Raw genomic sequence first — 27,230 nt, 5'->3', positions numbered from 1 at the left:
ATCATTAACAAAAACAGGGAGAAAGGCTCAACCCCACCATTTCAGCTCTTCAAATCCAATCTCTCCTTTTAGACTTTACTCATGTGCCCATTCCTTTTCAAGCCTTTTTTCATCCTTGTTCCCTCAGGGACCACTCTCTCCCCAGAATACATATTGTGGGAGTCAGACAGTTTGCTGCAAGCAGGAGGCTGTTATTTCGTATGTGTTAGGTGTGTTTCCTCAACCAGACTGCAGGACTGTCATTCACAAGCCCCACATCTCATACTTCAGTGATACCCATCCCAGCAGCTAGAGCACCCTGTCAGACCTTTACTCAGTATTGTCTACAGTAGGCAGCGGGGCCTCGTGCTGCACTTGCAAATAAAATCTTATCTATAAAGTATAGAGGAAATGTAGCCTCTCTGATTCATACAGAGGTGGAGGCCTGGAATCCAGGATCCGCGGTTCCCTCCTATCTAGGGCTCCGGGAAACACGGTTTGAAAACTTTTGGCTTAATGGACTGACTGTGGGTTTGAGGGTTAGAACTGAGTTCTAACCCCTGCTCTGTCTCTTACCCTAGCTGCACCAGAATAGACAAATGGAGCAAGTGCTCTGAGCCTCTCTCTCCCCCTGTAAAGCAGGGCTCAGTGCACTTCCAATGTCGGCTTATTGTGAGCACCAAGTAAGGCGATGCATGCAGAAATCTGTGGCGCCTATTAAGTGCTCACTGGGTCATTGTTGTTGTAAGAATAAAAATAACACCTTTGCTAGCTGATGGAGTAACTGAGCCTTATTGAGTTGATACTTGTTCAGTCTAAATAAACCTACTCTTGCTCAAGTTAGGAAAAGCCAGTGTTGGGGGTGAAGTTATGGGGGAGTTTAGGATTCAAAGGGGACCCAATCTTGTCTTACACTGCTCTTTCCGCTCTGTAAACCCACAATCGCCTACATTGGCATGAGGGTCTATCAATATTTAATGTGTGGGTGTCAGTTGCTGTAAACTGAGCACACCCCAGCACCAACTTGAATTAATTATACGCAAGAGGAGAGAAAATAAAATGCCTTTTCCTCAGAGCCCCAAATTTTACTGGCTACACTGAAGCCTGCAAACCACAGGGTGAAATTTCTACTGATGGAGGACCCTGAGAAGAAGCTGAACCAGAAGAGTGACGACAAACCACGGAAAGTACGATTTAAAATCTCTTCCTCCTACAGTGGCAGAGTGTTGAAGCAGGTCTTTGAGGATGGGCAGGAATTAGAGTCGCCAAAGGAGGAATACCCTCACAGTTTTCTCCAAGAGTCCCTTGAACCGGTGGATGGTATTTACGGGTCTGGAGAAGCCCCCAAGCCCCAACCATACTCCCCTAAGCTGACTGCTCAAAGGATCAGCGTGTTTAGAGAGGGCAATGCCTACAGTTTGGCGGGCAGCCAGCCTTTCTTCAATGATTACAAGGCGAATGACCATAAGGTTGGTATTGTGCATGGTGTATGAACTTTAAGGACTAAAACATATATAGGAAAACACCTATCTGATTCAAATTTCTATCTTGCTTATGCTCCAGTACCAACCAGAGCTGTAGGTGCTCCAAATGGGAAGCCGCTATTGGAATAATATTTCTGGGACAAAAATAGCATGCTTGTTGCCTCCTTATTGGAGAGTGCAATGAGCATGTACAGTATTCAGTTCCATCCAGGGTAGTAAATTGTAATTGGGCCATTCGCTGGGTTATCTTGGTAAGTAAATTAAATAGAGATGCTGTGGTTTTCAGCTTTGCAGACTGCGTTTTAGAAAATTAGGCGACAACTGGTTGTTTTGTTTCCTGAAAGAGCTGAGTGTTCGAAGGTACTCATTTCACTCCAGCCAGTTACTCAGCTTGTGGTTTATCCATGTCTTACTTTATTTCCTATCCCCCTCCTGCTGCCTGCTTTTAAAAAATGCTTGTTTCTTTGTTTATTTTGCCTTTCCATAGCTCATTAGTGTGAACACTGAGTGGTTGGAATCCTGGGAAGAAATGGCGAAAAGCATGTCAAACAGGAAATGTTACTTGGGGAAGAAGTTTGAGCTAATAGTTCAATTGAAATGTGTATTTTATCTCTCAATTTCAGTTCTCTTCCCCAGTACCATGCATAATGAAAAGCCCCTACATGATTTTCTTTGAAGCTAGAAGAACTTGGAAAATAGTCACTGATTTCTAAAAATGAAAAGGAGATGTGTATGTGGCTGCCATTGGGACCATGAATGCCTTTTTTTCTTTTATATTAAATACAGTTATATAATGTGCCAGGTTATTAATGAATAGTACACCAGGATATGCTCTCATCTTTAAAGTGTGAAATTCAGATAATTACTCTCTAATCATTTTTATTGTTAGTTTCCTAAGGGAACAGATAATTCATCTATACAGACAAATGCACTGGCCTTTCTGACATTGGTAAAAGTGTAATTATGGGAGTCCACATTGATCAGAGATAATACCAGGTTTCTTTTTGATAATAAAAGGGGCTGGAGTGAACATGTTAGTGGAGCGACTTATGCATTACAAAGCAGTTTCACATAGTTTGTCCTTGGTCTTTACTGCAGCCTGGAGGAGAAAGGCAAACTACAGTCATTCCCATTTTGCAGATGAGGAAAACCGAGTGCCAAGTTATTAAGGGATCCACCCAGTATTAGAGAGTCATAGGTGCAAAGTCAGAATAAGGACCCAGATCTTCTGGTTCCTCATGCTTTTGGTTGTGTGAGATGTTCCTTTTTATTCTTTAAAATTATTCTTTTTATTTCAATTCTATTCTCACCATTAATATTAATGGTAATGTTAATAGTAATAGTTACCATTTACCAAGTGCTTATTATATCCTAGGTTCTTGGCTATATCTTGTACTTACAGTATCTCTCTCTTTTTTTTAAAGATTTTATTTATTTATTTGTCAGAGAGAGCGAGGGAGAGAGAGCGAGCACAGGCAGACAGAATGGCAGGCAGAGGCAGAGGGAGAAGCAGGTTCCCTGACGAGCAAGGAGCCCGATACGGGACTCGATCCCAGGACGCTGGGATCATGACCTGAGCTGAAGGCAGCTGCTTAACCAACTGAGCCACCCAGGCGTCCCTACAGTATCTCTTTGAAACTAAATCTTACCTGTATGTTTAGACTTTACAAAGCTGTGGTTTATACAGACCTTGTGCAGGCTATGGTCGATAATTTGGCCACCTGACCTTTACAAGTCCTGTGTCCAAACTTGGGACTTATGTATATATATGATTTGGTAAGGACTTATAAAACCAGACAACTGAGTCTTCATAGCAGCACCACAACGTTGTTTAAACATAGTACTCTGGAGACCGTGTTCAGAGTTTGATTCCTGCTTGATCAGGTTTCCTGTTTGATCCAGTTATCCTTGTTTTCTTTGCTGCCTAATCCAAATGCTACCTCCCAATCTTAGCCAGTCTCTGGGGAAGAGGGGGTCAGGATGGATTCTTGCAGCTCTGCCCACTGCAACCGGTTATCAGTGTGGTATTTAGGAAACTTAAGGAAATGAGAGCTTGGAAAGCCACGATTTTTCAGTAGCGAATTCAACTATAAAATAAAACCTAGTAAATATTGGTTATGAAGCAACACTGGGTAGCAGTTAAACACAACAATTATAAGTAAGGGCTCTAAATTTGAAGAGGTGTTGTACATCAGTGTTCATAGCAGCTTTATTCACAGTTGTTCACGAGTGGAAGCAACCCAAATGTCCATCGGTAGATGAACAGACAAATAAAATGTATATACACACAGTTGAATATTACTCAGCCTTAAAAAGGAAGGCTATGCTGACACATGCTACAGCACAGATGAAACTTGAAGACATTATGCTAAGTGAAATAAACCAGTCATAAAAAGATAATTATATGATTCCATCTATGTGAAGTGCCTAGAATAGTCAGATTTATAGAGACAGAAAATAGAGCAGTGGGAGCTTAATGGGGATACAGTTTCAGTTTGAGAAGATGAAGAAGTTCTGGGGGTGACTGGTGGTAAGGGCTCCACAACAGTGTGAACATAATAATGCCACTGACCTGTACACTGAGAAGTGGTTAAAGTGGTAAATTTCATGTACTATGTATTTTACCACAGTAAAAATAATCATTTTAAAAAAGCAGGCGTGGGCACCTGGGTGGCTCAGTCAGTTAAGCGTCTGCCTTTGGTTCTGGTCTCGATCCTGGGATCGAGCCCTGCTTTGGGGACCCTGCTCGGCAGGGAGCCTGCTTCTTCTGCTCCCTCTGCCTTTCCACCCCTGCCTGTGCACTCTCTTTCTCTCTCTCTCAGATAAATAAGTAAAATCTTAAAAGAAAACAAAAACAAAAACGGCAGGGGCTCTGATGTCTTTTAAACCCAGGCTTGCTGTCCCCTTGCCTACTTACTGTGGGAGCTTGACAGACCACTTAATCTTGTCGTGCTTCAATGTCATTTTCTATGAGATGAGAGTAAATAAAAGTATCTACTTATGAAGATTGTTGTGGTAATTAAAAAAGGATTATATGTAAGGAACACTCAGCATTATAACTGGAACATTGGATGTGCTTAGCAAGTAAGTAATCCCTACCTTTGTGATAATGACCAGGTTCTCATCAAAGAAATACTGAGTCTTTTAAAAAAATTTTTTATATGATAGAGAAAGTAGTTATAAACAAATAAATATTTTAAAGAATTGAAACCATTTGAAGTTTATAAGTTTCATTTAAAAAAAATGGAAGGGAAGGAAGGGACATGGCATATTACTGAACACATCTTTTGTATATATGTCATTGCATTTTCAAGGCAGTTCTTTGAGAATTTTACAAATTAGAAAAATAGCACATGGGGTTTGGTAACTTGCAAATTTTGCACAGAAAAATTGGCCTCAGGCCTGCCTGCCTCCATAGCCTTTTGAATTTCTAGAACTCAGGAAGGCGTCCCTGTTATTTTAAGCGGAAAGGTGTCATGGTGCCCGAATAGGAGTCTCCAGGCACGTGGCCACGGATGTCAGAGCACTTATGAAGATCAGTCACTCAAGTTGCCATTCTGGGCACTATGGAAGGAAACACAAAAATTCATGGCTTCATCCTGGCCCTCTGTAATGCAAGAATGTGTGTTCCTCACGGGCAACTGGTTGTCACCAGATAATGTGAACTTTAGTTACGCCTTGAGGGTTTCCTTAGACACAAGGAAGAACTTGGCTGTTGGGATGACTGAAACATAAACACACCTTACAGGTGATTTGGGACCCCCCTCCTTTCAAGTACATTAAAAATAAATGTACTATCTTGGGTGTCTCGGATACAGACCAGCTTAGAGGCCAGGAGGTTGGACCAGATGACCACAATTTCTTTTTCAGTGGGTTAAGAGTTTCACCTTGAAAAAACCAGTTCTACATGTGAAAAAAAGCTCCCTAGTAACTAAACCTCTTTGGCTATTAGTGGAAGTGGAAATGGAACCTTCTAAAAGTGCCACCATCTTTATCTTCTGATGTTCAGAAACTGATAGTCCAGAGTGTGAAACAGGAACCCGGTGTGCATCAAACAATAGGAAAGGGAAGCTGCCACACGATCCCTTGAAGAGAGGGAGAGAAAACAGGGCCAAGTAGGAAGCTCCTGGCTTCATAAATAATGTGATAGAAAACTCTCTGCGTGTTCCAAAGAAGGGGATCCCAGTTCTGAAGTCCTGTTTCAGCCAGGTTGCGACTGAATGTGTTATGGCTGTATATAGGAGACTCCTTGATTGTGGCATCCCAGTGAATTTGGTTTCCACACTTTCATAAAGGCAGGCAGAATATTTGGCGCCGACGTATTTATTAGCTGTGTAGCATGATTGTGCACGCAGTACTAATGAACAGTTTTAAGTACCAGCAACAGCAACAACCCTGCATAGTATTTTTAGCTTTGAAAACCCTGTTTTATATATTCTTCATTGCACGTCCACCCCTAGAAATCGATATAATTAGCCTCAGGAATGAGCATCAAAATCTTGCACCCCAGGAACATTGCCCTGTCAGCACAGAAGCCAGCAGAGCTTTGGGACGGGGTCCTGAGACCTGGGCTCCTAAGCATTAATGGCTACATTACTGGGTTTGGGGACGGTAGAGGCTCCCTAAAGAGAGCTGTGGGTGACAGGAGGGCATACAGAAGTCGCAGGACAGCACCTGCTTACCACCCAGTATCCGAGTATTCCTGTTTTTTTGTTTTGTTTTCTAGATAGTGTGTGCACGTGCTTGAAGGGGGCGAGGGGCAGAGGGAAAGGGAGAAAGGATCTTAAGCAGACTCCAGTTTGGACACAGAGTCCGACTCGGGGCTCGATCTTTCAACCCTGAGATCACGACCTGAACAGGGCTCAGCAGTTCGAATGCTCAACCAACTGAGCCTCCTAGGCGCCCCAAGGCATTCCTGGTTTCATAATGATTTTGTCTATGGTGATGCCCACCAGTTAGATGTCACCCCATTTGGAATGAGCAAAGTGAGGTTCTAAGAGGCCAGATGACTCTCCTGTATCTTACAATTGGTGGACAGCAGTATTAAGATTGGTCTTGTTTGTTGCCAAGCTTTCTTATCTCTGGGTTCTCAGTTAAGTAATCCCCAAACATTTACTCCTCTATGCTTCTCTGCTGCATTGTGGTATTGCCTAAATTATTCCTCAGCAAATTACCAAGTCATACATAAAAAATCCACGTAAAGGAACATAAGCTATTAGTAATGATACTGCAGAAATATATTTATTGACCTAAAAAGATTAACGTATTATACAGATAATAAAAACATTACATATATAAGATCATTCATTACATATATGTAAGATCACTTCTCTCTCTCTCTCTCTCTCTATATATATATGTATATATATATGATCATTGTATACATAATGATCTTACAGGTTTTTTGGGGAAAATGCTTGTGAATAGTGCAGTGTAGGTATTAAAAATATGGGCTTTAGAGTTAGACTGGGGTTTGAATCATCCCTTGGAAGGCTCTTAACCCCACTGTGACTCAGTCTCCTTATCTGTAAAGTGTAGAAATCATAACATCCACCTCAAGGGATGTTTGAGGGGAAAGTGAGGTAATGTTTGTAAAATGCTTAGCATGATGTCTGACACACAAAAAAATGCTATCCACTAGAGTAAAATAATAATTCAGTAAATTTTATCTAATATTAAAAAAATTTTATCTAATATTATCATTTATACATAAACATTTTGGAGAACTGTTTTTTTTTGAACACTCTTCTGTGTTTATAAAACACCTGCTGTGCCCAGCTCTGCCTCAGCTACTGTGATATGTAATGGGAATAGAAGCTTCGGCTCCGGCCCTGCGGAGTCTTAGAGCCCCATCATAGGATTCGTTCAGCTGTGGTTGGTTACCATCAACAGGGAGAAGGAAGCTGGTTTTCAGGGCTTTTAGAGAGAGCCAGCAAATCCGGGCACGAATTGTAACTTTAGGGACTTTTGGAATTCTAAGTGCTAGACAAGTTCTTTGTCCCCTGTTTCCCGGGATGTTGAACAGGTTCTGCAGCCCTGTATGTCGTGATTGCTGTCGTGATTGCTGGTAAGTCGCCATGCTCATTCTCCATTTCTCTAGTCTCCACCTATTATAGATTTTGGAAAGATCATCATCTACACGAATAACTTGAAAATCATTCGAACCCCAATGGACAAGAGAGATTTCATGAGGAAAATTCTCCAGAAGGAAGAAGAGGCTGAGGAAGAGTCTCTGGTGAGCAAAGAAGAAATCTATGGAGACCGTGACCAGAATGATGGGCATTTGCCAGACGCAGAAAGCACTTTCCCCCATAGCCAGTACCCACAGGTGTGTCAGAGTGGTTCACTGTCCTCCTTGGAATTGGCCCTACAGCAGTGGTCCCCACATGGTTTTGAAAACTACTTAAGTGAAAACGTCAATATAAATACTTTAGATGTCTGTTAGAAAATGTTGAGGAATTTTAAGTTTATTACATTTTAATGGTATGTGATTAGCAATAATAGTTACATCTATATTTCAAATATGCATAATTTTAGTTGATTTTGGTGACTTCTTCTGAGAGCTGATTAGGTATTTATTGTCTTCACTCTGCATATAGTGTGGCATAGAACAGCTTCCAGAGATGGAAAAAATCAGCTCTGTTCTTTTTCTTATGGGTTTGCTTGTGCTTCTGTTATTGGGGTTATCCTCAATCCAATTTCCTTAATGAATCTTATCAAGCCATGTGTCTGGGTTTTGTAGAGATTAGTTTCCTTAAAACTAAGCACTATCCTCTGTACATCTGCTGGACCAGGGACAGTGGAACTTCTTTTTGCTGCGGTATGCTTGAAGTGAATGAATGAGCCGGGACACCACTGGCACTTTATGTGCTATGAGGTCAGTTTCCATCATGCTTGCTCCAGGGCTCCTTGGGTCCTATATTTGTCTGAGGACTGCCTGACCCAGTGAAGAGGCCAGTAGCAACTAATTTATTAAAAATTAGCATATCATTTTCTTTTGAAAGTATGATTGAAGCTTAATTTCTTGCCTTTTTAAGATAAAAAGTAAATAGAAATACTTAGAATGATTTTCTGCCCACACCTCTCAGAGGTTCTGACTCCTCACCTTGGAAACTGTTGCTCAGACATGCTCAGATGAAGGGGTAGAGTGATGATATTCATTAGTTCACAGTGTGGGATTGGCAGTGGGAAAAGCAGTTTTGATGGATCTAAGCTAAGAGGGTAAAAGCTTGGATAGCAGCAGAAATGAATTTTCTCTCTCTTTGGTTTCCATCCCTTGGGAGTTTCAGCTTTATTCTCACCTCCTCAGGGTTGGTGTGACAAAATGGGCAAGGGACTTCCTCATAGTGAGTGATGTCTCTACCCTGGTAGGGTTTAGAGGGCAGAAACCATAAGGTCATGACCAGACTCTAGCAGAAGATTCTTATTAAAGTTCTGCTCACAAGGACTCATATCTCTTTGCAACCTGATCTCACACTTGATAAGATATTTTTGAAATGCAAATCCGATCATGTCTCCCCTTCATCACTCTTTTTCCCCACTGCAAACTTCAGTGACCTCTCACTTCTTGGAATAAGACAGTAGATAGCCTGTTCACCTCTTTAACCTCCTCTTAAACATCTCTTCTCATTCTACCAGACACACTGCCCTTCTAGCTACCACTCATATGGTCTCTGCCCTTTCCTGCCAGAGGCAACTTCCTTGTGCCTAGAATGTTCTCCAGAGTCCCCACTGTTTTGCCCTTAGCACCTGAAATCTCAATGGAGACATCACTTCTTTAGAGGGGCCTCCCCTCCCTTCTAGGAGGATGAAATATCCAAGACTGGACCTCTCAGAGCACCTCACCCCCCTTTTCAGTTGCAGTCATAGATTTCCCTGTGTAAATCTTTGGTTGATGTTAACTTTCACCCACTAGAATTTTTCTCCACAAGGGCAGGTGCCGTATTTATGTTGGGTGTGGCATAGGAGTTCCCATGTCAAAAAAATGAAAAATAAAAATAGAGCCTGTCATAGAGTAGGTGTGCAGTAAATATTAGTTAAATGTTTGTGGAAAGAGTATTAGAATTCGGAACCAGAGAGCCAGCTGGTAGGAAGGATTGTGCTTCTACCTTCTCTTGCTCTTCAGAACCTAGCAGAGCAACGGGCGGACTACTAAACATTATGACCCAAAGCATTACTTTCCCACTTTAAAATTCATTAATTCTACTCTTTTTCACACTATTCTGTAATTTGTTGGAGCATATATTTTCAGAAGAGAGCCAGGCATGATAAAATGCAGGTCATGCTGCAGGCCTGAATAAAAAAGCAGCAACAGGCCTGACATGACAATTATCTTTAAATTCAGTTTGGAGAGATCCATGTGTTTTCGCTCTACTACTATAAACTAGGACAGAAGTGTGCAGCAGAAAGTTGCTGTGAAAGGTTATACTATACTTGCCTGTCTTTTAAACTTTGTTTTAAATTGCTATTTGTTTGCCAAATTCCTCGTGCAATAAATGCCCAGACAGGTTTTATTGTATAAAGGAGGGTCGGAGAACATCAAGGAGCCCCTTCCGACCAGGAGACTCTTTGTTGTGTTAGATGGAACAGGGAAGCAGTGAGAACCTTGATGAAAGAGCGGACCAAGGCTAAAAGCCAGACATGCTGACCCTCTGTATTAACCGTAAAAGAAAAGGAGAGGAATGATTGAATTGAGCCACAGCGAAATACGGAAGGGGGAAAATCTGGCTTTGTGTTCTATGGATCTGAGACCATAAGTCATTTGGGCTTCTTTATGCTTTATAAAGACATTGCCTTTGAAGTAATAATAATAAGAGCTGCCATTTATTGAGGGCCTCTGACCGCTGGGCACCATGCCCGGCGCTTTCCATGCGTTAGCCTCTTCCATTCTCATGAGGACTTTCTGAGGGAGGTGTTGTTAGCAGTCTTCTTCTGTAGCTAGGGAAATCAAGGCACAGAGGAGTTAAGTAACTTGCCAGAGGTCATCAGACCTCAGAGCCAGGGGTCAAAGCCCAGTCCACCTGACTACCAATCATACCGTCTTAACCTGCCTGCTGAGCAGCCTCCAGATTGGTGCTTCTTAGCTCCTTCAGGCTTACCCAAGCCTTTGAGTCTGCCATGAAAGCTGAGCCCCTTTCCTTGCTCATGGAGTTAGTAAGAGGTGGTTAGGTCTCTTGGTTCTAGAACCTAAGCTGTGCAATACAGAGATGTTCTAAGTCCTCTTACTGCTTTCTGAGAAGAATTTAAAAACCCGGGTATGGAAGACAGAAGCTTACATCTTGCGTGCCATGGACAGAGTAGAGGCTCAGTAACACTTGATTTAATGACTCATTAAAAGATCCAATCAGCACGCTGAGGGCAAGGGTTGGAAGGAGGGTGGTATCCCAGGGTAAGAGTAGAAACTCCAGTGATACCTCTAATACTTCATCATATAACCACATGACAGTAGAGGAAACTTGATCGATGATTTGTTTTTTTCCCTGCAGCAGGCTCACCAGGTTGTTTCCTTAATCTTTTAATATCTGAACCTGGCATTCTGTGCAAATTAATTTTTGGTTGACATGGATGGCATTATGGTAGGATTTTACTATACTTCCTTTGGCAACATTAAAATCTCACTGGGATCCAATACAAAACAAAAACATGTGGATATGGCAGAAAAAAAGGACCGTGACAATTTGCTTAAAGAAAATTTTGGCAAATACATCTCTTTTGAACATTTTAAGGGAAGAAAACAACTTTCCCCATTGTTAATATATCAAAATATGGCCGCAATCAATAAATATGAACAAAAGGATGCATAGACATCATTTAGGTTTTTGTCAGTTGGGTAATCACTTCTGTTCCTTAAATCTAGAATAAATGAAATTTAATGCCTTCTTAGGTACTTTGTAGCACAATGGAACCACTTTCAGAACTTATGCCACCCTTTTCAAGATTATTTTTATTCTTAAGTTATAAAAGAGAGCTGTGTTGGCTGAATGAAGCCACCCAGTGGACTCCAGCCATCTTGTGAGTTCCTAGAATTTAAGATTTGGAAGGGTTCTGTAGATACTGTCTTTTTGTTCATTCATTCAGCAAACATGTGAATGACAGATACTGTGCCAGGCACTGCACTTTAAGGCTTGGGTGTGATGGTGACAGGGACTAGCACAGAGAGCTTCCCATGTGGTCAGCAGAAGCTTCCAGTAGATTATGAGAACTGCCATGCTTGGGGCAGTACAGGCAGGTCAGGCCTCCTGGGCCAGGGGTGTAGGTACTGCTAAGCTGACATCTAAAACCAAATAGGAGTCAACTGGGTTGGGGAGAACAGCCCCACAAGATGAGAGGCAGGGCTCCACTCTGGATCCATGCCAGAATTGGTGGACGTCTGGACTAGGATTTTGGTCAGGGATGGAGAAACCTGGGTGGATTTGAGAGATGTTTAGCAGGTAAAATAGGCCGTGGTGCTGGATTCACCTGTTATTGATCTGGTACCACCCCTTATTTCTTGGAAGGTTCGTGGTCTATGCACAATCTTTGCAGAGTATAGAGTCTGCTGGTTTCCTTGAGATGTCTTAGGGAAGGAGCATGGCAGTAGACGGGGCATTTTCTGTAAGATGTGAGTCAAGGACTAGTAAGTCTAGACTTACTGGGAAGGCTTAGAAGTGAACTGACTTTTATGGAGAATCTGTAATATGGCAGATAATATATTGTGGTCTTTTCATATACTCTGTCATTTCATATTGCAGCTACTCTGAGTGGTGAGCATTACCAGTCCCATTTTGCAGAAAAACAAAGATTCAGAGCGGCCAAGGGAACTGTCCAAGGTGCCTAATTGCTGTCCCAGGTTTTATCACAGTTCTCAAAGAAAAGAAAGTACTGCAAGAATTCAGAGCTAAGCTTTAGAGGATTGTAACCTTGAGTCTCTCACAGTTCTTGACTTCAGTCCCTCAGCCAGTCACACAAGAATGCCGGCTTTTGGGACAGCTACAGGGAGGGGCTGTGCGCATAATCCCGAGGAGCAGGAACTCTGGTGCTCCATTGCCTGGGTCAAAACCTGCCTCCTCTCTTCCAGGCTGTGTGACCACAGCCAGATAACTGAACTTCTCAGTCTCTCATTTTCCTATCTGCAGGAAGGATGCTAATACTTGCACTGTCTCGCCAGGATAGCATACGGATTAGATAGGTGGATGTAGAGAAAGCTCTTAGAACCATACCTGGCCCCTACTAAGCATGCTACAAGTGTTCGCTGTTAGTATTTGGCAACAAGAAAGAATAAGCCCTCATCCTGGTAGAGCATAAGGAAATCACAGGTCAGATGGTGATAAGGGCGATGAGGAAAGGAAAGGTACAAAGGGCAAAGCAGGGGCTGCTGCCTTAGAGATTCCATCGGGGAAATCCTCTCTGATGAAATTCCAGTGAGTATTCTATGCCTCTGGCCAGCTTCCGCACTGGCATTTTTGGGAAGCATTTTGTACTCTGCCTGTTGGGCAGCCCTGTGCTGCTTCACCCTGTTTTGGAACCGTGGTCTGGAACTGCTGTCACTAAACCCTGACCTGTCTCTTGCAGGAAGGGGAGCTTCCCGAGGACAACTGTTTTCACTGCCGAGGTTCGGGCAGTGCCACCTGCTCTCTGTGCCACGGCAGCAAGTTCTCCATGCTGGCCAACAGATTTAAGGAGTCCTATCGGGCCCTGCGCTGCCCTGCCTGCAATGAGAATGGCCTGCAGCCTTGCCAGATTTGCAGTCAATAGCCCGTGACTTTGTACGTCGATGTGATCGCATCCTTCCTGAAGCTATTTCTAATAAACTGCCCCCTCCTTCTCTTCCCTCGCCCAGCAAGGAAGCCACAGTGGCTTGCGACCACTTCCACTACTGGCAAAACTCAATCGCTTGATAACATTTCATAAGGCTAGGAGCATCTCCGTGTGGTTCTAAGTGGCAGAGGCAATTTCGAATTAGAGTCTGCTTTGAAACAGGTTCTAAAATTATCCTTCCAGGAACGTGTGCGTGCATCTTACTTGACTTAGCTCAGCTTTTCCCTTGCACTAGTGAGCAAATAAATGTACATTTCAGGCAGCAGGTTGAAATCATTTTCTGGTTGGGAGTTATTTTGCAAAATTATGCAGCGAGAAAGGAATAAAAAAGGCAGGTTTCTGATGAACTGAATTCCTGTAGCTTATAGTGCATTTCAAATCATTATTGATCAGATTGAATTTTTAATTAAGCAGAAGAGAAAAGGGATGCCCCTATGTGGAATGTATTAGCAAGGCCGCTGGAAACAAAACAACATGTATGGGTTTTATGCTGAAGATAGGTGAGCTGAGAAGGCCTTTCTTTCAATGTCCTGACTGTCTCCTGTGTGAAGTGCTTGGGTAGTGTTCATGCAGGCAATGAGCAATGCTACTTCTTTTTTTTTTTTTTTTTAAAGATTTTATTTATTTGTCAGAGTGAGAGAGGGAGAGAGAGTGAGCACAGGCAGACAGAATGGCAGGCAGAGGCAGAGGAAGAAGCAGGCTCCCTGACGAACAAGGAGCCCAATGCGGGACTCGATCCCAGGACGCTGGGATCATGACCTGAGCCGAAGGCAGCTGCTTAACCAACTGAGCCACCCAGGCGTCCCAGCAATGCTACGTCTTAAGACCAGATGAGATAAGACATTTCTGCGTGCCTCTAAACTCCTGGGGTTATAAGCCAAGTCAAAGCTATTTATGATAAATTTGGTGCTTAAGTATGTGCGTATGATATGACTTCTCCCAGCCCCTGAATTATTAGTAAATAAATAAATGTATATTAAATCTAAGATAAAGCCACAATCTCTTCAGAAAAGCTTGGCTATTTTGTAGTTCTCTGTTGGAACTGACTAAAAGAAAAACTATCACCAAGGCAGATTTTTAAGAATTATCTTTCTGCCGCCTGTGAATACACGTGCTAAAGGTAATTCTTTCCTCTTAAGGTTGGTTATAAAATTAAAGAAATTCTTTTGTTAATGAACTTTTGTAGCTCTAACACCCACTGTCCTTACCCCTTGAGAGTAGCACTGTAAAATCTGTTATCTGAGAGACACATGGCTTTTCTATGATAATTTTGGTTTTCATAACTTAATTTTTTTCAAGATTTGTTTGTTATCCTCTAATAGCTGTTAAAATAATTCAACAGTAGAATGCTTTTCAGGAAATATGAACACTTCTAATAAAAAGATTAAAATATTTTTGGAAGCCGTGATAAATGTTGCCTGTTCTCTCTTAGCCAGAATGATAGAATGGTTGTTCACTGGCTTTCTTTGCTTCGACACTTAACTGTTCTCTGAATAGGTGTATGTTTTCTCACAGCTTTGGGCACTTCTCTTCTTCCGGAGTACCAGAGGAAGGAATGATAACAGGAAATCTCGATGTATATTCTTCTCTTTTTTGACAGGAACATTCGATGATAAATAATTTGAGCCCTTCCTGCTGCATGTGCACTGTTGCCCATATGGGCACCATCCCTTCGGTAGGGCATGGGGCTTACAGTTTCAGTGGAGGAGAGACAGATGTACGAACGGATAATTACAGTGTTGTGTGACGTGTTCTGGGACAGGGGAATTACAAGGAGCATTTGAAGCACAGAGAAGGGACATCTCATATAGCCTGAGTGGGGTTTGAGGGGCTTCCCAGAGGAAGAATTGTAAGCAATGTTGGCTTCTTTTCCTTCTTTCATGCTTTCCGGAAAGTTTAATCTTTTTCATCCCATAATAAATACATCCACTAATAATTATATCTGTTTGTTCAGACAACAGGTATTTATTGAGCCTTGGGGATGTATCAGTAGACAAAACAGACAAAATCCTCACCCCCATAGAGCTTCCATTTTGGTGGGGAGATGCTGACAACTGAAAACATGTATTTAATATATGATGTATATATTCAGAGACAACTGGAAAGTATGCAACAAAGAATTAAAATATATAATTGTATGCACATATATAATGTATAGGTATTTGGAGTGTTAGAAGAAGATAAAGGCTTTCATGAAAAAATAATAGAGAGTTGGGAGGGTTGCAATCTTAGATTAGTTTTCAGGGAAGCATCACTGAGAGGTTTCCTTTAAATAAAGGCCTAAAGGAGATGAGGAGTGAGTTGTGAAAGTATGTGGGGTAAGATTATTCCAGACAGCAGAAAGAGCAAGTGCTAGCCTCAGAAAGGAGAGCCCGATGTGTTTGGAGAGCAGCAAAGAAATGAGTGTGGCTGGAGTGCAGGGAACAAGATGACAAGTGTCAGGAAATGAGGTCAGAAAGGAAGGCGCGGGTGTGTTGGCATGAGAGGGCGGCTTCCTTCAGAGCCTTTGTAAGAACTTGGGTTTTACTGAGTCAAGTGCTGCTCTGGATGGGGTCTGTTTTCCGTCAACTGCATACCCTCTCCTTCCATACCCTGCTCTTACTGCTGGGGCAGGAGACCTGCAAACTCCACTTCCCAGAAATCTCGCCTGTTGGCTTCCTGTTAAGTTCTGCCAACAGGTGGTACTGGCAGAGCTGGAAGATGGTAGGAAGGAAGCACCTCCCTTCTCTCTCTGAGAGGGATCCTGATAGCCGTTCCCACGAACAGCTGACATGTGGGAATGCTAGCTTGGGAAGCTTGCTTCCAGCTGTAGTCACATCAGCGGCTCTGCCTGTAGGTTCGGTGGAACGTTCCTCCGGCCTAGCGGTGGTGGTGGATTGCTGTAGTTACTAATCTTTGTAATCAATTCCCTCTGATACATATTCCCTCTCTTTGAAATACCCCAGAAGAGTGGTTTCTGGCTTTCCTGATGGAATGCCAACTAATACAGATATTTTAAGCAGAGGAGGGTCACAGTGTGATTGTATTTTAACAAGCTTCTCTGGCTGCTGTATTGAGAGAAGATACCATGGGGCTGAAGTGAACTGGGAACTCAGTTAGGAGACCATGACAGTAATTCTGATGACAGTGAACGGTGGCCTGGGCCAGTGTGCTGCTAGTGGAAATGGTATAAGTGGTTGGATTGTGGATATATCTTGAAGGTAGAACCATAGAGTCTGTCTGCTGTCCTTTGTATCCAGAACTATTGCTTATGACCTACCGTATGCAAACCCTATCTGTGGAGATAAGTTTGCATTAAAATATCCACTTCTAGATTGGCGATGAACATTGTGGCTGGTTTGGGGAGAGCCATGGGTGAGTTTACTGTCATGAGCAAGGCCAATGGATATTCCTAAGACTACAAGAATTCCTTTGGAACTAGAGACAATTATGATGGTTAAAAAAATATCCTAGTCATACGAGGATAGAGTCCGACTTAGGTGTCAGTTAGGTGTCTGACTCTTGATTTTGGCTCAAGTCATGATCTGAGGGTTGTGAGATTGAACCCTGCATAGGGCTCCATGCTCAGCAAGGACTCTGCTTGAGATTCTCTCTTCTTCCTCTGCCCTTCCCCCCCACACCCCCTGCTCAAGTGCACACACTCTCTCTAAATTAAAAAAAATATATTTTTTAAAAAAGATTTTTATTTTTGTGAGAGAGAGACAGAGAGTGTGCATGAGCAGGCGGGAGGGGCAGAGGGAGAAGCAAGCTCCCCGAGAAGCAGGGAGCCCTATGAAACACTCAATCCCAGGGCCCTGGGATCATGATCTGAGCCGAAGGCAGACACTTAAAGTGACTGAGCCACCCAGGAGCACCAAAATAAGTAAAATCTTAAAAAAAAATCCTAGCAATGCTATAAATTAAAATAATTTAAATGCTCTCCAATATTTAATTTTGTCATCCAGACTCCAATTTAAATTTTTTTAAAATTAATATACAGGTTTTCAGAAGACAAAATATCTATCCATTTACTTCTTCGTTGAGGAATTTCTCACTGGATTTCTACTATGTTCCAAGTATTTATACTAAATCATCTGGATTGGAATATGAAAGTACTCTTAGTATTTATCATTAATGAGATGATAATCTTGGGCCTCTGAGTTGGCATAATAAATGAATCTCGTTGTAGAACTCTGGATGACACTGCCACTGCCCTTGGTACTGACTCCAAGGATTCTGTTCCTCTGCTTGGCCAAGTTAGCTGAGCTCACCGCGGGGGCTTTATTACAGAATTTATTTATTTATTTACTTATGGAACAACCATATATCAGCCATGATAAATGGGCAGGATGCTCTTCTAGGCACTTGACACTTACTCCACAAATTGTCCTAACAATTGAATGAGTCCCGTTTTTGGCCATCTGTTAGCCCCACACGTGCTGTTCCTTTCCATGTCATGTCCACCCAGACCATAAACCCGCAAGCCCTTCTGCTAGTCTTCGCAAACGTCTTGCCTTACTAGGCTTTTGCAAAAGTAATACTCTGTACTGAAAATGGGGGTGGTAACCACGGGGCAGAGACTACCTTAGTAACAGCTCAGCTGAATTTAGCAAGACCTGTTTGCCAGTGTGCTGGCTACTTAACAACCATCCGTATCCTTGCCGGTTCCAATTTTCTTTTTTACCTTTCCATCGCAGGGTACCCTCTCTTTTTGTAACTCTGTTAAAAGAGAAGAACTCATCTGTACAGCCCGTCTTCCTAAATGTGGCTTAGTCTCAAGACCTATCTACTCTTTCAAAGATCTGCAGGGCCAGAAGGTTTCCCTTCACATGCCCACCCTTCTAGAAAGACACCTGTGCTTTGCAAGGGCTCTTATCTTCCCCTCCCTGCCTATTGATTCTGTGGGGTAAGGGGTGGCAACTCATCTGCCCTAAACCTTTTCCATTAGAACAACTCTGCTTTTATCTGTTTGTGTTTTGGCTTCCAGGTAAGATTACTTTTAAAGAGAGAATTGCACATTGAAAATATTTTTTTGAAGTCCACATTAAACATTAACTGTGTAACCCATAATTTAAATTTCCAAATTAAACTGACCAAAGACATCAACTAAGCTTAAGTTTATAAGAAAGGTGGTGTTGTTCTTATTCTAAGTCTTCCACATACATAATTCACTCTGGTAATAATGTTCATTTAGTCTGGTGCCAGTGGCATTTATACAAAGCTTCTATGGTTCACTAGGGCTTAATCTGAGTGAATTTTATGATAAAAGTAAATTTGAAAGAAATGTTCACAGTTGTTTTTATCACCTGTCCTAATTAGTTGCATCTCATTTTCTAATTAAACACAGTAATTATAGAGAGTTCACATTCATGCAATTATGTGAGAGAAATGGAATTCTGTCAGTGTTGGAATTATGGCATATAATTACTGCCTGTGTTAAAGAACATGTAAAACCCAGAGAAGAAAAGACCTGAAACCATAATACAGTATAACTTCTGCATTGTTTAGGGTTGGAGGAGTTGGGGAAGGTGGTAGGAATGGGGCAGTTAAATCAAGTCTTGAAAAAACTAGACTTAGCGTTTATCTTCTTTAATGGTTTGAACTTCCTCTTTGCTCAGTCCCTTAACATCACTTCTATCCAGTTCCCAAGTACTTCTTCCCCTGCTAATGGTGATTTCTCACAAGATTGGAGCCATTAATTCATACTAAGATGTGAATGGCTAATAGATTATTGACCATGTCTGCTTTATAGGTTCAAAGTGTTACATTAATGAAGGACTCCTGTGAGTAAGGCCATGTGAAAAAACAGGGAGCTAGAAGATGAAACAGACATAGTATCTTCTCTTAGGGACATTATAGTCTCACAGGGAACCAGATATTTATATGAATATTTGCAAAAAAAAATGATAGGTATTACAGGAAGGGGCAGAGGATAGAGAGTGGCTAACTCACCTTTAGTTGTTGGTCTTCTTCATTCAGCTATGAGCTCCTTAAGGGCAGAAAGTGTGCCTCATCTATCATTGTATCCCCTGCATCTACCATTGCCTGGTGTATAGAAGGTGTTCAATACATATTTGGTGACTTGGTGTTTGCAGAAACATGACATTTGGTTGCACACACGGGACCCTCAGTGTATTGTTTCCTTCTAAGCCAATGTCTAAGGAAAATTTCACAGGTAACTTCTAAAATGACTCCCAATGATCCCCACCTTTTGGTATCTCTGCCTTTGTACAATCCCCTTGAGTGTAAACCGGACTTAATGACTTGCTTCTCACAATGAGATGTGGCAGAAATGATAGGATGTCACCTCTGAGATTAGGTTATAAAAAACTACGATTCTTTCTTTGGCTTTTCTTGCCCTCTGCTTGCTGAAACCAGCTTCCAGATTGTGAGCTGCCTTATGCAGAGGTCCACACGGCAAGGAACAGAGGTCCACACGGCACGGCAATAGCCAGGGAAGAACTGAAGCCCTCAGTCCAGCAACCTGCTGGGAACTGAATCCTGCCAACGAACACGTGAGTGAGCTTGGAAGCTGCCCCTTCCCTAGTTGAGCCCGAGACTCAGGGTGGCTGACATGTGAATTCCAGCCTTGTGAGAGACCCGGTGCCGGAAGCAGGCAGCTGAGCCCCACTGGATCCCTGACCTGCGAGATGATAAACGTGAGATAATAAATGTTGTTTTAAGCTGGTGAGTTTGGGGACCATTTGTAACACAGGGAGAGAAAAGTGACTTAAGGCAAAACAACAGATTCTTTTATCTCCAAAGGGTTTTCCCATGGAGAGAAATACAATCATTTATTCCTTTAGTGCTCCATTTGTTAAGTTCATGAATAGAATTCTCAAAACTGAAAACCAGTTTTTCTGGAGGCCTTTAAACATTGATGACAAATGTATTAATCATATAATTTTAAACATAGAAGTTTAAACAATTTAACCACAAGCATATATTTCGAATGGCTGGTCCTTTTAAACACTTCAAAACCTTAATTCATAAACATGTAAAACAAAGATGACAGAATTTATTGCCGTAGTTCACTTAAATCTACTCTAAAAGCATCAGTATCATGGGTTTAATACCTTTCTTATTTCTGTTCTTATTTTTTTCCTGCTAGTTGTGATACACCCTGAGGGCTACAGCATTATTATTTTTACTCCTTTCCTTGGGCCACAAAATTCTTAGCAGATCTCAAAGAAAAGATTATCTTATCAGAACCACCTAGATTATAGGACTTGGTTTATGGACTGATTAATTCTTGGTCAGGCTTGCTTGTTTTTCCCAAGGTGATTCTAACCCAAACCACCTTTTTTATGGTAAGCTTTTCTCTGGATAAGTGATATCCGTTATGTCAATGAGACTATTTCAGGCCTTATCTTATGCCTAAGGCTTAACTTTCCACCCTAGTGTGTATCTCTGAAATTGTTTTTTTAATCATTTCTTCATTGTTATATACCTGTCATAATCAAAAATTGATTTTCTCTCTTAGCATTAAAAGTGTGTATCTCCCTTATTAGCCTTGGGATTTAATCTCTTAAGAGTTGAGAGATTGAGTCTGTGTAGTTAGTGTTCCTTTGTAGGTCATCTGGCTAATACATTTTACTGATAAATACTGTGGAGTCCCCTTTCTGGCTGGTTGTTGTGGGCGCTCACCCACGCTAAATAGTCCTTCCCGTTCTTGGCTCTACTTCTCCTGGGATTAGTCGGCTTAAATTTCTAATGTTTATTCTCCTTCAGTGGATGGAGATAGGCATGTGACTGTGCTTTGTAAACATACAGGCTTAACAGAAGAAATGTCAAACTCTCCTGATTATTAAAACCAATAAAAATAAGGTGTTTTTTTATATACACCATTTTCTATTACAGTGACTTCTGGGGCACACTTCAAATTAGCTTTTCTGTTTTGAGTCATTTTGAATTCATGGCTTTCGCAAGCCTTATCCTATTTCCTGTAAGCCATGCTGATGTCGTGGTGGTGGCGGCGAAGATGGTGACAGCAATTTTGATGCTCAGATTGTAACTTCGTCTTAAGAGACACTTTTTTTTTTTTTAATGGACAAGACTGTGATATCTAGGGTTATACATTTGGGTGATAAAACATTAAAAAATACAACCAAGTCTTTATTATAAAAGTGAGGATATACAGAAAGGAAAGGGGGTGTGATCAGAATGAGGCTCATAGAAGAAGCTTGTGGGATGAGTGGTGAAGTTCTACTTTTTAACCTGGGCATACATTTGTTAGTGTGTGTGTGTGTGTGTTATTAGCACCTTATTCTTTATTTATTTATTTATTTATTTTTCAGTGTTCCAAGACTCATTGTTTATGCACCACACCCAGTGCTCTGTGCAATACGTGCCCTCCTTAATACCCACCACCAGGGTCCCCCAACCCTCCACCCCGCTCCCCTCAAAAACCCTCAGTTTGTTTCTCAGAGTCCACAGTCTCTCATGGTTTGTCTCCCCCTCTGACTTCTCCCCACTCACCTTATTCTTAACAATAAAGATTTTACTTAAAAAAATGTTCACCTTATACTCAGGGTGGGGGTTGTTCTTTCTGTTGGCTTCTTTATCCTTTATACAATTCTCCTAACGTTCTTAAACACATTCTTGCTTTTTGGCAACAATAGGATATTGGAGAAATGTTCTTAATTTTTCTTTCTGTCCAAATCATGGAATTGCTAGCTTCCAAGGGATTCTATTTCTTTGAATAGGCAACAGTTCTAAAGACCAGCAGCTGGGCTTTGAGGGTACACTTAAGAATGTGTGATGAGGGGCGCCTGGGTGGCTCAGTGGGTTAAAGCCTCTGCCTTCGGCTCAGGTCGTGATCCCAGGGTCCTGGGATCGAGCCCTGAATCAGGCTCTCTGCTCAGCAGGGAGCCTGCTTCCTCCTCTCTCTCCGCCTGCTTGCTCCTCTCTCTCCGCCTGCTTGCTCCTCTCTCTCCGCCTGCTTCCTTCTCTCTCTCTGCCTGCTTCTCTGCCTACTTGTGATCTCCGTCTGTCAAATAAATAAATAAAATCTTAAAAAAAAAAAGAATGTGTGATGAGCAGGAATGTACTGATGTGGCTGCTGGGCCCCTGATATTGAAAAAACATACTTATTAAGGTTATTCTTTTACACTGATAATTACCAACCTAAATTACTATATTGCTATTCTATACGTTTCTTATATAAGGTTTCATCAACTATAAGCCTTTCTTCTGAATTGACCATCTTTTTGGTATGATGAAATTCGGTGGAGCCAAGACATGCCTTGTATCACATTTTCCTTTTGGGTAGAGTAATCTTCAAACTTCTGTTACTCAGATAATTCATAATTATTTAATATATTTGCCAAATTCACAATTTTGTACCACCTGTATTACTGTTTTTTAAAATATTTTTTGTTTAATCAACATCAAACTGCCTCCCTTAAAAGAATTAGATTCATATTAAGCGATAGTATTCATGGAATCATAGGGTTTAATTAATTGGTCATGTGTTTTTCCAGTATCCATCAAGGTGGATACATAGATGTTGAAATTCGAGAAGACTCAGGGGCGCCTGGGTGGCTCAGTGGGTTAAGCCTCTGCCTTCGGCTCAGGTCATGATCCCAGGTCCTGGGTTCGAGCCCCACATCGGGCTTTCTGCTCGGCGGGGAGCCTGCTTCCTCCTCTCTGCCTGCCTCTCTGTTTACTTGTGATTTCTCTCTGTCAAATCAATAAATAAAATCTTTAAAAAAAAAATTCGAGAAGACTCAGTAAACGTCATTTTCCCTCACTCAAATTTAGGACCACCTGAAAGGTAAGAAAGAATCAGGAAAATAGAGCTCAAAACATCAGGTTCATTACTAATAAAAGCTGTACTGGGAGATGTTGCTTAGATGCTGGGTAATTATGGGTTCCCTAGGGGTGGACGTCAGGGTTGGACTGATACATCCATTTTCAGGCCTTCCTGGCATGGTGGCCCTATTTACCTCACAGCCAAGGATGGCACAGAAGTTGTCTTCCCTGAAGGAAACAGAATCAGAAAGGATAGAGAAGGAAAGATTGAGCTACCCATACTTCGTTTTTCCTCTAAACACACTAATTGGACAGTAATGAGTAAGGAAACAGAGGGGGGCAGGAACATTAAGGTAATGGATATTTCTGTAAAGAAAACACAACACCAGGGAAATAACCATTAACATACATATTTGAGGGCACCTGGCTGGCTCAGTAGGTAGAGCATGTGATTCTTGATCTCGGGGTTGTAAGTTTGAGTCCCATGTTGGGTATAGCGGTTACTTAAAAAATATGAAGTCTTGGAGTGCCTGGGGGGGTTCAGTCAGATAAGCATCTGCCTTCGGCTCAGGTCATGATCACAGGATCCTGGGATTGAGACCCTCATTGGGCTTCCTGCTCAGTGGGGAGTCTGCTTCTCCCTCTCGCTATGCTCCTCCTCCCTGCTCATGAGCTCTCTCTCTCTCTCTTAGAAATAAATAAATCTTTTAAAAAATAGGAAAATAAAATACATATTTGTCCATTTAAAAGCATGTAAGTACACCTTTTGGGAAATCCTGCTATAGTGAATAGGTTACAATAAAAGTGCCTGTGACGTTAGCTATGTCCAGTACTGCTCACATACCTTTTCTGCATCTCAGTCTGTTTATTATATTTGGAGGAACAGATATATTTTTTAAGGATTTTATTTATTTATTTGAGAGAGAGAGAGAGCACACACACACTCCGGAGAGGGAGAGGGACAAGCAGACTCGGCGCTGAGTGCAGAGCCCAATGTGAGGCTCACTCTCAGGACCCTGAGATCACAACCCGAGCTGAAATCAAGAGTTGATGGCTTCACTGACTGAGCCACCCAGGTGCCCCTGGAGGATCAGATTTAATGTAGCAGAATCTGAATCCAGATCAGCGTGGGTTATGTTGACAGTGCGCCACATATATGATCTTGGCCATTTTGCAAACAGTGCATAGATTAAACTATCACTACAAAACCAGAATCAAAAGCTTCTACCTCTTCTTATGCCATTGGGGGTTATTTTACCGTCACCATTCGTAAAACGACTATACGCTGGCATCTTGTGAGCTTTCGTTCTTTATTTCCTTAATCAAGTCAGGGACACTTATCTCTTTCAAATATTTTGATGTGGTAGCTTCCTGTGATCAGGCTTAGAATGTCAGCACTTAAAGGAAAAAACTAAAGGCACTCTCACTCCCCCTTGTTTTTATAGAGATGAAGTGAAGGTCTGAGAAGGCAAAGGACTTGTCACCTCCTACTTAACTGACTTAGCCCCAGAAATGCGGTCTGGTTCTCAGCTTACTAATTTTCTCATGCTGCCCCTAGGCCTCTGAAACACAAAGTCAAAATAAGAAAGCAATGAGTCTGGGGCAGAGATAAATTATTTCTGATCGTTCTCTAGCTCTAAAGTATTTTTTGAATCTCTCCATTCTTTTCCATGTTCCATATCATCTCCATAGTCCAATGAACACTACCTCTGGTGGGTATCATTAAAATACCTCAAAACAAGTCTTCCCCATTTCAAAGTCATCTCCTCAGTGTCGTGGGTGAGGCCGGCTTCAACCAAAGCCTCCAGATGGGGCCTTGCTGCTGTGATTGGCTTCAGGGAGGCCCTGTGCTCATCTGCACGCGCTTGGCTTACACTGATTGGCTCAGATTAATCTTGGCCCCACCCCAGCAGCCAGGGGCTGCAGATCTGTCACCAGCGCGGTGTGCGTGGGAAGGGTGTGCAAGTCCAGAAAGGCTCTGACTATGGTTTTAGAAGAATGTCAATTGATGCTTGGTAAGAAAATAATAAAAGATATCTACTGCTCTTTTCTTCATGTTTGATATCACTTCTTCAGAAGGGCTTTCTTTGGCTCACACGCAGACACCTTTTCTCTTTCAGCAGTTCCCTTTTCTTTCAAGGCAAAATATGTGATTTCATATTTATCTGTAAGATGGTTTGTATTACATCCCTTTCCCCCACTGCAAGTTAAGCTCCTTGAGGGCAACAAGTATATTTGTTTTGTTGAGTGATATTTCTTTAGCATCTAGAAAGCTGCCTACCATGTAGTCGGTGCCCCAAAATTGCTTAATGAAAGAATTAACAGCATGTAATACACATTGGATATTTATTGATTTAAAAAATTTTTTAAAATCTAAATTCAATTTAGTTAGCATAGAATGTATTATAGTTTTGGGGGTAGAATTTAGTGATTCATCAGTTGCCTATAACACCTAGTGCTCATACCATCAAGCACCCTCCTTAGGATCTTTATTGATTTTAAAGACATGGAGGAGAGTTTCAGACGTGTCAGTAACCTTTAGACTGCGGCAAAATGAAAAAACAGGCTTCCAAGAATTTGTAGATGAACATAGCATGTTAAGTGTCATAAACAAACTAGACAAATCTGTATTCTTTACCCCTTCATCTTGCCTAGAAGATGAAACTCAATCTTTTTTTTTTTTAAAGATTTTTATTTATTTATTTGACAGAGAGAGATCACAAGTAGACGGAGAGGCAGGCAGAGAGAGAGAGAGAGGGAAGCAGGCTCCCTGCTGAGCAGAGAGCCCGATGCGGGACTCGATCCCAGGACCCTGAGATCATGACCTGAGCCGAAGGCAGCGGCTTTAACCCACTGAGCCACCCAGGCGCCCAATGAAACTCAATCTTGCTATGAACTGACTTAAGGTAAGTCCTACTGTTTGAAACATGGAGTCTGAAAATTGTATTTTTTTAAAGATTTTATTTATTTATTTGACAGAACACAAGTAGGCAGAGAGGCAGGCAAAGAGAGAGGGGGAAGCAGGCCCCCCACTGAGCAGAAAGCCCAATTCGGGGCTCTATTGCAGGACCCTGGGATCATGACCTGAGCTAAAGGCAAAGGCTTTAACCCACTGAGCCACCCAGGTGCCCCTGAAAATTTTATTTTTATTAGTTTCAACTACCAATTTTATTAATTCAACTACCAAGAAGTGTCCTCTTAAACAAGCAGACTTTTTTTTTTTTAAGATTTATTTGTTTATTTTAGAGAGAGTGGGAGCACAGGGAGGGGTAGACAGAGAGGGAGAAGCAAGCTTCCCGCCGAACAGGGAGCCCAATGCGGGGCTCTATCCCATGACACTGAGATTATGATCTGAGCAGAAACCAAGAGTCCAACACTTAACCACCTGAGCCACACAGGCGGCAAACTTTTTAATATGTATCTGAGCAAATGTGTGTGCCTCAACTTCTTCACCAATATACTGTGGGTAGTAACAGTGCCTATTATGGCAAAGATTAAATTAGTTAATACATGCAAATTACTCAAAGCAATTACACAAAGAACAGTGCCTGGCACATATTAGGGACCCAAGAAATGTTACCTATTTTTATGAAAATCTTGTATTAGTTACTATTTACTATTTAATTTGAAAAGAATTTCCTCTCCCAGAGAATTTATTTATACATTATCTTATCTGAATTCCATGAGAGATTAAGCATTTGGTATTTGTAAGGATGCCAGAAATATGAAGAAATATTCGACCCAGGCCCATCTCTGAGAAGTGTACTATCTAAGGCTTTTTATTCTATGGCTTGGGATTCCAGAAAATACCTCTTCGGGGGAGCTAAGTTCAAATTCTTAGCTTTTTACCCATTAGGATTCTCTAGGTTGCAAGTAATAGAATCCAACTTAAGCTGGCTTTAAACTATAAAGTGAATTTGTTAGCTCATGTATGGGGCAATGAAAGTAGTGTGCTATGTAGTGGTGATGGGTCTGGGGCTCCCCAGTGTTCACTGAACACCCAAATTTTCCCATCTGATAGATTCTTCCATCACGGGGATGGTGTCAAACCAGGGCTATCTGCCCATAGGGTATTTGCTAGACAGAGTTAGGGACACTTCCTTGTTAGTTTCCAAGAGAATGGAAGCTAATTAACAGAAGGCCCCAGTAAACCTCTCTTCAGTGTCTCATTGGTCCAAAGTGGGCCATATTCTCATTCTGTTGCCAATCACTGGCAATGGAGATCATTCCTAGAGCAAT

At 41.8% G+C, this 27,230-nt stretch overlaps 1 protein-coding gene across 1 annotated transcript; it reads left to right on the top strand.

The window, feature by feature from the left end:
- Positions 1–1,112: 1,112 nt before the first annotated feature.
- GRXCR2 (glutaredoxin and cysteine rich domain containing 2) lies at positions 1,113–13,848 on the top strand. Its single transcript, XM_047731161.1, has 3 exons — positions 1,113–1,448; positions 7,564–7,791; positions 13,014–13,848. Exons 1-3 carry the CDS (start codon positions 1,113–1,115, stop codon positions 13,194–13,196), a joined length of 747 nt encoding a protein of 248 aa, XP_047587117.1. The 3' UTR covers positions 13,197–13,848.
- Positions 13,849–27,230: the final 13,382 nt, after the last annotated feature.

Source organism: Lutra lutra, chromosome 5 (genome assembly GCF_902655055.1).
Source record: "Lutra lutra chromosome 5, mLutLut1.2, whole genome shotgun sequence".
Lineage (NCBI taxonomy): Eukaryota > Metazoa > Chordata > Mammalia > Carnivora > Mustelidae > Lutra > Lutra lutra.
The sequence above is the reverse complement of the archived record's forward strand: the minus strand, read 5'-3'. Positions and strand labels throughout refer to the sequence as shown.